Below are 12,462 nucleotides of genomic sequence, written 5' to 3'. Positions count from 1 at the left end.
CCACCGAGAGTTTACCTTTGCTGGACCTCTGCTTAGAATACCTCGTCTCCCTTTCAGCTGGTTAATCATACAGACCTGTCAGATTTTTAGAGCAAGCAGCAGTCCCTTTGGAAACCTTTCCTGAGTGGAATTCACCACCCTCATCCGTGTGCTCAGTAACATCTACAGTTTGGGAAGTATTATGGGGTGGGGGTTGTATCTGTTCTTCCCCACTTACATCCTGGCGCTTAACACAGTGCTAGGCACATGATAGGTACCCGATAAGTATTTGTTGAATAAAGGAAAGAAATGAGTAAGCTCAGTGAGTTGCCGAAAGTTCATTGTTTTAACTAAAAATAGACATTTTTCTGTTTGGTTTGTGATTCAAAGATAGATGTGTTATTCTAAAGTCTAAAAATAGCCAATTTTAATGTTTAAAAATGATTTATATAATAACTTAATTATAAATTTTATTCAAACATATTTTCTACTTACTTCACCACAACTTGCTTTTAACTTGACATTGAGCCTAGTATAAGCAGTGCTGTGTACCAGCCTAAGTCACTTGACCAAATGGACCTTAAGATGTGCTTGTTTCTCCTCACATTACTTGTCTCCCACTGAAATGTTCTCCCAGTATCTGGGGGTGACCTCCTTGAGCTTAAAGGTAAAATGTACAAGTGAACAGCTTTAGAAAGGGTATGAAAACTTATGATACAGCAGGAAATGTAAATAATCTAAACATCTCCAGTTATGTATTATTTTTTAAATTAGCTTTTCTGTGTTTATATCTTAAAATCTAACTTTTTTACTTGTCAAAGATGTGGAAAAAGCAACATATAGTTTATATATTTTTAAATTATCAATTATTTTAATGTTTATTAAAGGCAAGTTACTTAAAATTATTAATTTAAGTGGCCCTTTTAAATGTTTATATTTTATGATGCTTTTAACTATGTTTTCATTGAAAATGTGATTAAAATGCAAGGTTTTTTTAATTTTTTCCCTGTTTTGCTTCCTTCCTTGGCGGTCTTACACATCTTTACCTTTCATTTTCTTTTCATGCAAGGTACCAGTTAGCTAGTGTTCTTTACCCTTGGCTACGCCTGGTCTGTGGCCTCCCATCTGGCCAATCTTTCTGAATTAGTTCTCCAGCCTGTCTTGCTCTAGCCTGTCAATCAAACCGAACTTTGTTACTCCACCCCACACACACCTTCTTGCCAACACTTGTTCCCACGCGGTCTCTGCCCTGTGATGATGTGATGCCTGCATTCACCTCGGTGCTGCAAGCTACTGAGTCGTCTTTAACTCTTGTTTTCATGTTATTCCCAGACCCAATGCATCAGCCACCCCTCTTCAGGAGATTCCAGATCTAACCACATCTCACTGCTTCTGCTGCTTTTACTTTACTCTTAGCTGTGGAGTATTAATAACCTCCTAAGGGGTCGTTCTGTTTTCTCTTGTGCATTCTCTACAGTCAGTTCTTCCACCCAAAATCTAGAGTTTTTTTATACCTTTATGTAAAATCCTCTGTGATGTTCCCTCCTAATTAGAAGAAATCCCACTGCTTTCTTCAGCAGCACATACTCTAAAATTAAAATGATACTGTGGATTAGCATGGCTCCTGCCCAAGGATGACACACAGATTCATGAAGTATTCCATATTTTGTGCAGTTCTTGGAGGCAGTTCGACCCTTTGCTTGTTAACATCAGTGAAATTATGTGAGTCAGAGAAGCATGTGGCATCCAATATTGAAACTGTGGTTTGCACTACCAAAAAGGAAAGCTCATTCCAAACTCTCACAGTGCATGCCAGGTCCTACCTGATCTGGTCCTTCCCGTCTCTCCCACTCATTTCCTGTGATTCTTTGTGGGGCATATTCCACTGCTGCCATTTGGCGGCCTTGTTAGTCCCAACACTGCATGCATGCCAGCCCTTTGCGTGGCTTGCTCACGCCCTTGACTTAGGTCACTTCTCTAATGTCACAAAAGGCCTTTCTTAACTACTCTATCAAACGTCACCCCACCCCATCCCCAGTAGTGCATGGCTCTCTTCCTTCAGCCTGCATTGTTTTAGACCATCTGACAGTGTCACTATCCATCGTTCATCTAGGCTGTGAACTGCAGGAGGGCAGGAACTTTGTCTTGATTACCAAGATCTGGAACACAGCCTGTCACCTAGCAGGAGCTTATTCCATTTCTGAGGAGACCAACTTCACATTTCTAAAGACTTCTTTCCCCTTCTCAGTAGACTAAGTGTACTGTGTTCTCCAGACACAATTTCACACTAACACAGTACTATATTTAACAGTCCACTCTAGATGAGTATTTCTCTCTCCGTCATTCTTGAAATATTGAGGGATCCACCCTTTCATTCACCTTTGAAATCCCAGCAGAATAATCTGATGATTCAGATAGTGTCCTTTTAAAAATATTTCAGTTTTTTAAAAAGATGTAATTAGGACAGAAACTACAATTTAAAACCTGTGCATTTCATTTAGCAGTGGGTCATGAAATTCTCTTGTGGTTTAAAACTTTTTTACAAAATAGGTTCATAGGATTTCACTGAAGTGAAATTAGTTAACCAAGTCTACACTGGTGGACACTGGGTTTGTATAAACAATACTGCAATAAAAATGAGTTGCTCCCTTTTTTGTATTTGTAGGTATTTCCTTTGAACAAATACCTAGAAATAGAATTGCTTGGCCAAAGGGTATCTGTGATTTAAAGGCTTTTGGTACATGTCAAATAGCGCTCCAGAAGATCATATCGCATTTTATTGTGTGTTAGCTCTGTGTGATAGAAGCACCTATTTTTACGAACCCTTAGTGATACTGAGTTCTAGTATTTTGGAGGGAGCTTCGCTGATAGAGGAAAATAATAGCATCTCAATGTATTTATGTGCATTTCAGGAAAATTAAATATTGGGTAAGTTTAACATATTTTTTATAGGGAGAGTGGCCATTATTTTTTGGTACTTGTAAACTTTTTTTTTTTTTTTTTTGCCTATTGCTCATATAATATGCTTGACTATCAGGTGAGAAGCTCAGCCACATGTGCATGATCCACTTTGTCATCTTCGAATGAAATTCAGGGTACTGCCATCTTCCATCACACTTGGCCAGCCATTTAATTTCAGCCTGTTTTGTGGCTTCCTTTGCTCCCAGGGTTTGAACTAAATCTGAAAGACTTACCGATGCTCACAGAGCTGGGGAGAAGCTGCCCTCATCATGTCGCTCTGAGTTGGTACCTCCACCTTGAAGTCTGACAGCTTTGCAGTAGGACTTGGGATGGGTTTTGAGGAAGCTTTGCTTAGGATGGGAGCCCTGGTTCTGGGGCCCAGCCTCGACTTAGGCATACATACCATGGAGCCGTCCCTCCCTGCTAAGCTTTTGACAGCTACTCTGGGTGCTGCCCCTGAAAAATCTGAGCATTCCCTATCACCACTAGTCACTCTTAGTGCCATTTGATATATTTCAGTGAACTTGGGCTTTAAGAGTATATTCCAGGTATCTTTCAGGCAGCTTCTCCTTTGGGGTGTTTAGGAAAATAGGTCACAGAAGGCCTGATATTTATAGAAAATGGATCTTGGGAGAAAATTCATAGAGGAAAAACACAATCTGTTAGTAAACTGTTCAGCCACATTCATTTTTGTTTCTAGTACTCCTATTCTATTATATTTTAATGCATCCCTGAAGAAGTAGTATTTTCTCCCCCAAATATGAATGCCATGGTCCAATGTGATAATTTGATGGGCAAAGTATTTTGGTAGTATAGAAATAAAGTATTTTATCATGAAAGTTACCATTGCCCCTGTCTCTTCACTTTGCATCTGATTAAGGTTAGCTTTGGTGCATTATATTTAGTGTCTTGGAGGGACATGAGAATCAAGTGATTTTCCATAAATCATCTTGGTTTATAAGAATTTGTTAAACTGTTACATTTTTAAATGATTTTTTTCTTTCATGGAGAAGACTTATATCCTGAAGATACTTCCCATATAACATTGTGATGTTAAAAAAAAAAAAAAAAAGGCTATCAGCCCTGGCTGGTGTGGCTCAGTGGATTGAGCGTGGACCTGGGAGCCAAACAACCATGGTTTGATTCCCAGTCAGGGCACATGCCTGGGTTGCAGGCCAGTTCCCAGCAGGGGACACACAAGGGGCAGCCATATGTTGATGTTTCTCTCCCTCTCTCCTTCCCTTCCCCTCTAAGGATAAATAAATAAAAAATCTTTTTAAAAAAGGCTATCAAATAATGTTCCTTCTGTTTGTAAGTGGTGGTCCTCACAAATTAATTTTTCAGGACTGTCTCTTTAATTACTTTTTCTTTTTCACTCAAACTGTAATGTATGTTTAAACAACACAGTTGCCAAACCACACTTTTGGCTTTTGGACCTGTTTTATTGGCTGCTTCCCATTCTTTAATCCCTGCAGATTTACACTTGAATGTGAAATGAAGGTGTGCTTTTCATTGATTGGGGAAAGTGACTGATGTTCACAACTGTCAAGAATTCCAGAGAGTAAACACTGAATGTGTGGAAGTGGCTGCCAGGTGCACAACTGCAGGGGGAGACCCTTCCTCGTCAGTAGGACCATCCTGTGGGAGCTCTGGCTTGTGCTGACTGTTATCCCTAGCAAAGCCGAAAACACGGGTCGTCCCTGGTTAGGACATAAATATTTAGTTGAGAATTGGGCTATTTCTAAGGAACTCTTTTTTATAGTTTGATAGACCTTGGCTTGTGTGGCAGATTCCACATGTAAAGTGGGGAAATTATTATTTTGTTCACAGCTCTGTACTTTATGGATAATGTGTGTGAACATGTGAACTAAGTAATTGAGGACTGACTGACTATAAGGTGTTAAGCTATATGTAGCAAATAGTGGTAGCCCGTGTATTTGTTGACCATTATATTTACAGAGAACTGGGATGGCTAGAGAAGGAGAGGTTGAGTCTTTCAGGAGTAATTTAGTCCATAAGACAAGGGTAATAAACGAATGGCATTTACACCTGTGTATCCTAGTGCAGTGCAACTCTGCAGAGTCCTGACCGCTTCAGGTGTCATTTAGTAAAGCAGTTCTGAGCGGTAGCATCAGAACACACATGATGGTACAACAAGCTGGTGTAATAGTTGATATTGTCAGTCATTTGTAACCAAACATAAGCACAAAAGTTGTTTTGCTTTTTAAATGCAAAACAATTCAAGCTGAAAACATAATGGTGTAATTCTCTCTTATATTTAATATTCCTGAATGGTTTCTTAAGTGGGAGCTCAAGGAAAGTTTGAGGGGAGCGTGTGACAAGTTTATAGTTATTCACATGGAAAATAATACAGTAGTTAAAAATAATGCAAGAACACACTGTGTTTTGCATACTCACAACTGTAGACCTACCGTTGCCCTACGTGCGTGTGTGTGTGTGTGTGTGTGTGTGTGTGTGTGTGTACTGGCCTGATAAGATACAGGGATTTATTAAGATTTGAGCCAGATTGTGGAAGATGTTGATAATTCGACGAGTAAATAGAATAAGTAGAAACAAGAAGCTATTACAATATTTTTGAATAAGGGTGTGATGAAAACAGTTCTGCTTAAGGAACATTAATCTGGTGAAATGAAGTTCAGTGACTAAGGAAATCTGAGCTCTCTTTTTGCAGTCTAGATGTAAGCTGAAAGGGCTCGTATTGGGCTCTTATTTGAGGGAGGAGAAAGTGTTAGGAACAAGAGTCATTTTTTTTAGGAAAGTTGTTAAATGTAGTTGCTACCATGACATGAAATTCTAAAAAGGACTCTTGAAATTTGGTAGTTAGGAACCAGATGTGACATTGAACTTGGGAGAAAGAATTCTTTTGAGGAGACAGAAGGAAGAAAAATCAAAGAATGCCACAACTTTATATGCCAGATCTGAAGCTAGTTATTTCCATTTGATTTGTGATTTTCTTAGCAATCCTTCAGAATTGGTACTAATTATGTGAATTTTTCCAAATGAAGGAAAAAGAGACTGGGGTATTACAAACAGATACTCAGAGCCACAGTTATATAAGTACAGACAGCAAGGGTGAAACATGGGCTTGTCTGTCTCTAGGCTGGTTCTCTCAAAGAGAATTGGAGAAACTGCTTGCCCACTGTGCTCTGTGGCTAACTCCCTTACACTTGGCCAGTCTGTTCATTTTGTGCCTCCTCCCACTGGGGCTTGATGGCAAGTTCGCTGTTTATGGTTAGATCCCTGGTACTTAGAACTGTGCAAGGCAAATAGTAAGCATTCAATGAATATTTTTTAACCTACAAAAATAAACGAGTGAATAACAAGTCACAGAACTGGCAGTAGAACCGGAGCCTCTTAATTAACAGTTCCCTTATTTGTCACAATTGACCACAGTCCTTTTTTCTTGGCTTTATGAACCAACTCATGTGTCAGAAATCCCAACCAATATACAGAGTGAGTAATGGTGCTTGATGCGAGGGGTTCGTGCAATCAGTGGCTTACACCATACTGCTTGTAGAACATGCTGACATCATCTAAAAGACACCAGGAAAAATCTGCTGAGAAATAACTTTTTCCTCTTCTTAACTGCCATCCCTTTAAAGCAATGATAGTTGATAAAGTAAATTTGATTCAACAGTGTTGCCTCCCAGCCACTGTAATCCCTGCCTAAGACCTAGCAATGTGTGTCTGTGTGGCATATGCATGTTTAACTCTTGATTTTATATACTCTTGTGAGGATTTTATTTTCCTCCTTATTATTTGGCCCTTGATTAAATAAATAGTAGTCAAAGCAGAAAGATAGTTTTTGCCTGATGGCTTGATACTTACCCTCAGAAAAGAGTATTCTGTCCTTTGATGTGTTTATTCTGCATCTGGGAGCTGGTGGGACTCATTGCCTTTAATAACCGGATCCATGAGGCAACCAGAGACCACTGTCCTGTGCATTCTGGTGCATGTTTTTAATGCGGTGTACTGTTGTCTTGCCAGTAGACTACAGACAAGGATTTTACTACCCCATTTACTGTGACATGATAAATGAACAAGTTTTTCTCTCCTATCCTGAAACACTTAAGTGGAAAAAACTTCACAGACCCTTTTTATCTTTGCATATAACATTTGCACAGACTTTCTGCCAATGATAGTGTTCATTTTGCATCTTTCTTTTAATAGCATCTGCAGGTTCTTTATACATCATTTTCCAAGGATGATTTAAAGCTGACCATGTGCTTTTGAGGCGGTGTGTATAAAAAAAATTCAGAATTCTGCATTCTGTTGTGTACTGTATACGTACATATGTGTGCATATGTATATATAAAATAATAGTTAACATTTATTATAAACTTACAGTATACCTAGGTATTATGATTATGTATCACCTTAGAAGTTTCATATTCTTTTTTGTAAGGATTTTATTTATTTACTTTTAGAGAGGGGAAGACGGGGAGAAAGAGGGAGAGAAACATCAATGTGTGGTTGCCTCTAGCATACCCCCTACTGGGGCCCTAGCCCACAACCCAGGCATGTGCCCTGACTGGAAATCAAGTCAGTGACCCTTTGATTCACAGGCCGACACTCAACCACTGAAGCACACCAGCCAGGGCTAGAAATTTCATGTTCTTGTGAAATATTTCTTCATGTTCTTTTTTAAATAATATGCTTTATTTTTTAGAGCAGTTTTAAGTTTACAAAAAAAATTGAGCCAAAAGTACAGAGAGTATTCTCCCTCACCACCCTATTACCCTTCACATAGCTTCCCTATTATTATAAACTTGTGGTGGCGTTGTAGATGTGTTAAAACTGATGAGCCAATATGGATACATTATTATTCATTGAAGTCCATTGTTTAATTGGGGTTCACCCTTTGTGGTATACATCCTGTGGGTTTTTACAGATGTATAATGACATGTATTCTCTGTTACAGTATACAGAATAGTTTCACTGCTCTAAAAATCTGTGCTCCCCCCGTCTTCATTTTTGTAATAGAGAAAAGTCCACCTAAGAGATGAAATAATTTTCTCAGGGTCACATAGCTACACAAATGCGGGTGCTGTTTTACCTGCCTAGAATCAATGTTCTTACTTTGTATTTAGACTGTCTAATTCATTATAGTCATTTTATCATTTTGGAATCCTAATTTGGTAAGATTCTTATGAAGTTTTACTAACTTCACGAAAGTATTTCATGATATATGTAAAAAGCATTTTTGCCTCTGCTTCTTTTTTTCCTTTGAAGTTGAAATGCCGGGAGAGATATTATAAGGAATTAAACTTTTATTTATTGGATATTTGATGAGATGCATGAGTTAAAGAGGAATTGTTGACCAGAGTAGCATTATTAAAATGAAAGAAGAGAGGCAATCGGTTGTGTGATCATTTGATGTTAACACTAGCTATAGGTGGCTGAGGCTGTAGGCTAGGTCCTGTCTGCTAGGAAATGAATGATAAAGAATGTGCAAGAGTGGATTTTTTAAATGAGTGAATAAAGGAAAAGGAGATATATGGAGATACGAGCCAAAGTTGCATGGAGTGTAGAATATTACCTTAGTTATACACCTCTAGCTTTGGAAGATTTATCTCAATAACCAGGGTTTTTTTTAGTTTAAAGGGTTTGTTTGTTTTTTATTGAATTTATTGGGGTGACATTGGTTAAAAATTGTATAATTTTCCAGTGTGCAATTCTGTAATGCATCATCTGTATATGGTACCATGTGTTCATCACCTAAAGTCAGGTCTCCTATCACAGTTTATCCTCCTATCCCTTTTCTACCTCCCCCCACCCCCCTTTACCTCTGGTAATCATTGTATTATTGTGTGCCTGTGAGTTTCGTTGTTTTTTGCTTAATCCCTGCACCCTTTTCACCCATCCCCACAACTCCCCTTTTTTTCTGATAGCTGCCAGCCCGCTCTCTATTGGTCTGTTTGTTACTTTATTTGTTAAAGTAACTTTATTAGTTACTTTAACTTTAACTATGTTTTACTTTATTAGTTTGTTTGTTACTTTATTTTTTTCATTAGATTCCTCATATTCATGAGATCATATATTATTTCTCTTTCTCTGACTGGCTTATTTCACTTAGCATGATGTTCTCCAAGCCCATCTGTGCTGTTCCAAAGGGTAAAATTTGGGACAAATTTTTATGGGACTTCTTTTTATGTCCAAGTAATATTCCTGTGTGTGTGTGTGTGTGTGTGTGTGTGTCACAGCTTTTTAAAATCCATTCATCTGGTGGACACAGTGGTTTTAAAAATATATGTAAAGAAAGAGAAAATATCATTTGAGGTTCATAGAGTAGATAGTATATAAATTGGAAGGAACGAGTACATTATTTTTGTGGGGGATGCGGGGCTTGTTTGTTTGGTTTGTTTGTTTGTTTGTTTGTTGTTTGTTTTATTTTGGACCACAGCCACTGGACACCACCTGGTGCCTTGATGCCGCTTGGGGTCAGCATAGGTGCAGCCAGTAACGTGTACTTAAAGCTGGAGCTGGGAAGACGATCTAGTTTTAGTTTTAGGTGAAATCCTGGATTAGCAGTATCTTAGTTGGGAATGTTAGTAGGAATCCCTGGATAAACAGTGGTTGTTTGATATTCAACAAATTTAATTAGTTTCTTTATGTATAAAGTCAGCAATTAGGACAAAATCATCCCCAAAGCTAAAATGGCCATAATTCTTTACAAGGAATGCGAAGGAAGTGATTGCAGGGAGGATACAACATAGACAATGATAATGATGTTTCTCACCATTCTTTCAAACTCTCTTATCCTTTTGGTTTCTGTGAGACCAGTTTTTACTTTTATTATTATTATTTTCATTTTTCGCTTGCTTCTCTGGCCTCTTCTTTTGGATCTTTGATGAACTCACTCTTCCTCTGTTCTTCTAATCTTGGCATTTCCCAGGATTCCATCTTCAGTCTTCTCTTTCAATATACTCACGTTGATCATTTTTGTTGAAATAAAAACAAAACAGTTTTCAACGATGAACATAGGCATCAGTCTACTTCATTTGGGCCCGGGGGGAGAAGAATCCCTCATGATCTGTTGCTGAATCATCCATTTTCTCTGTTTTTCAAGGGTCGTAAGAGTGAGGCTGAAAAGTTCTTCTTGAAGGCCATTGAGCTGGATCCCACGAAAGGAAACTGTTACATGCATTATGGTGAGTGGTTGATAGTTTTTTCCATGCCCCACCCCCATTTCCTATTCATGTTGATGTGAGATTTAGGTTTTGCTGGCAAAGAGCATTTTGAGAGGACGTCGACTTTGTTACTGCAGACCTAGCCTCATTCCAAACTCTTACCTTCTCATTGAAAATGGACATGTTAAAGAGGGCTCTGCATGATGTTTTCCTTTAGTGATTTTCATAGGACTTCAGTGGGGAAGGCATTTTCACAGTTGTTTCTTTCAAGGTCAGTGTGGAGGTTCAATGAGTTCTCATCAGGAAAACATCTCAGTGCTTGCCTGATGCCTAGTATGTAGTTCAAATTGTAGCTTTCTTTTCATTGTAGAAGATAATGCATTGTTTATGGAATGTGTCATTTTTAAGTTTTAGAAGTTTAAATTTTGGCCTCAGAATCTTGCTTTCTGGAAGATATGGATGTACACCAGCCTCTACATGCCTGAGACTGAGGTCAAGGATGAACTGTAAAGGGTGTAGAGAATGGCTCTCTCGTTCAGTTTGGCCTTGGCCTTAATCATTGCAGAGTGAACTTACATAAGAGCTCTGTCACATTCTACTCTATCATTAGTAGTGAGTCATGTGTTAAGTGAGGCAAAGTAATATAGCTGGTTTGATGTTGTGAAAGATGTGCTTATTTCTACCAGATTTGCAGTTGCAGTGGCTTTCAGTGAACCAAAAAACATTTCTTTTTGCCGATCCCTTGGGGGAAAAAAAGGTTGTTTTGACCACTGTTGGCTTTGATGTGTAAGTTATGATCAAGAAGTAAACTTAAAGGTGGATGGAAATTAAATCTTGAGGAAATAAAGTGAATATTCTTAGGCAGTATTTAATTTCTTCTTGCATTTTCCAATGAGTGAAAACAAAACAGTGACAGGCTATGAGTGATGAAGATTTAAATAGTAAAATGGAGGATACACTTAACCAACCACAAGTCCATTTGTTTATTTATATTGTATGAATATGTTTATAACCTAGGTTTGTGATGCTTTATCTTTTCAGCATCGTGCAGCTTGTGGTTTTATACAACTTGCTGCATAACCGCTTCTGCTTTCGTTTCACAGTGCAGTTTAATTGCTATATTAAAGATAACAGGCAACTAGTTTGTTTGCTGCAGAATTTATCGTTGCAGGTCTTCTTATAAGAAGTATTTTAAATTAGGGTTTTCTCACACATACTCTTTTGTGTGCCCCTAGTGCATGTTACAGCAGTCCCATGATTGTTTGCTCTGAGTGCTAAGGGACCTCCTGTCACTGCATCTAATGAAATAGGATTTTTATTTCTTGCCGCCTGAATGTTCTTTACCTTGAACTAATTCTATTTACTGCATCTTCTAAGTCTGTTTCCCATAATTTTATCACATGCTTCAGATTTTTTGCAACCAATTTCTTTAAACTTCAGCATTGCTTCATTTGAATTGAAATTGAAAAAAAAAGCACTGTTGTATTAAGAGTCAGGCCCCTTAGTCTCCATTTATTCTGGCTGGTCTGTCTTTACCCACTTCTATCTTTTTTATTTATTTACTTTTATATTACACCATACTGCTGAATTTTTTCGTATTTTATGTTACTAGTGGTGGTATTAGAGAGTATTACTCCCATGAGAAATTTTTGGATTTAGTTTTAACAGAAAGTGCAACAAATTCTTTATTGTATATGTAAATTCTTTATTGTAAAACAGCTGTAACAAATGTACTGTAAGTTCATGTGTTAAAAACAGACTCTTCTTAGTACCCCTGGATTCTTTTAAAATTTTGACATAGATACATTTTAGAAGTACATTTATTTTCTATGGGAAGAATGACTAGACATTTAGTATAATTTTATGAGATATTTTCAATATTTTACTGCACTCTGGAGTAGGAAATGAAAGGGACTTAAAATGAGGCATCAGAAAAGTTTAGGGCAAAATAGTCTACAAATGAACAGGAAGCCTGTACCTGAATGATTGAAATTTCTATCTTACCGTGCTCAAATTATTAAAAAGTGCACACTCAGAGGAATATTAATGATCATAATTTTAAGCAATATCAACCTCAAATGACTAAAATTTAGAACTGAAAAATTTTTAAAAATTATCTAACATATAACCCCTCTGTTACATATAATAGTCTTTGACTTATAAGTCAAAGACTAGAAAAATGAAGTCGACACGCCCAAGTTAGCTGTAGGGAACTAAATTTGCGGTTCCTTGGTAACTGTCATTGCTTTTTCCTCTGTATGTTCCATTTCTTTTCACAATAATGGTAGATGGACAAACGGGTGGGTAAGTAGACACATATTTTTGATTAGTAGGCCCTTCAGTATAGTTCTACACTGTCAAATTCATATAA

The 12,462-nt window shown here is 37.7% G+C and overlaps 1 protein-coding gene and 1 non-coding gene across 3 annotated transcripts in view; both read left to right on the top strand.

Moving 5' to 3' along the window:
* Window positions 1-12,462, top strand: part of TMTC2 (transmembrane O-mannosyltransferase targeting cadherins 2) — a 399,954-nt gene that overhangs the window by 300,407 nt on the left and 87,085 nt on the right. For both annotated transcript variants that reach the window (XM_037143435.2, XM_053658800.1), the window contains exon 9: window positions 10,031-10,112. In XM_037143435.2, coding sequence (XP_036999330.2) covers window positions 10,031-10,112 — 82 coding nt within the window. The remainder of the gene's footprint in view (window positions 1-10,030; window positions 10,113-12,462) is intronic.
* LOC119047955 (U6 spliceosomal RNA) lies at window positions 1,544-1,648 on the top strand. Its single transcript, XR_005082229.1, has one exon. It is a non-coding gene; the product is annotated as a U6 spliceosomal RNA (small nuclear RNA).

The sequence above is a fragment of the Artibeus jamaicensis genome, unplaced genomic scaffold (assembly GCF_021234435.1).
Source record: "Artibeus jamaicensis isolate MK-2021 breed Jamaican fruit bat unplaced genomic scaffold, CSHL_Jam_final scaffold_584, whole genome shotgun sequence".
NCBI lineage: Eukaryota > Metazoa > Chordata > Mammalia > Chiroptera > Phyllostomidae > Artibeus > Artibeus jamaicensis.
The sequence above is the reverse complement of the archived record's forward strand: the minus strand, read 5'-3'. Positions and strand labels throughout refer to the sequence as shown.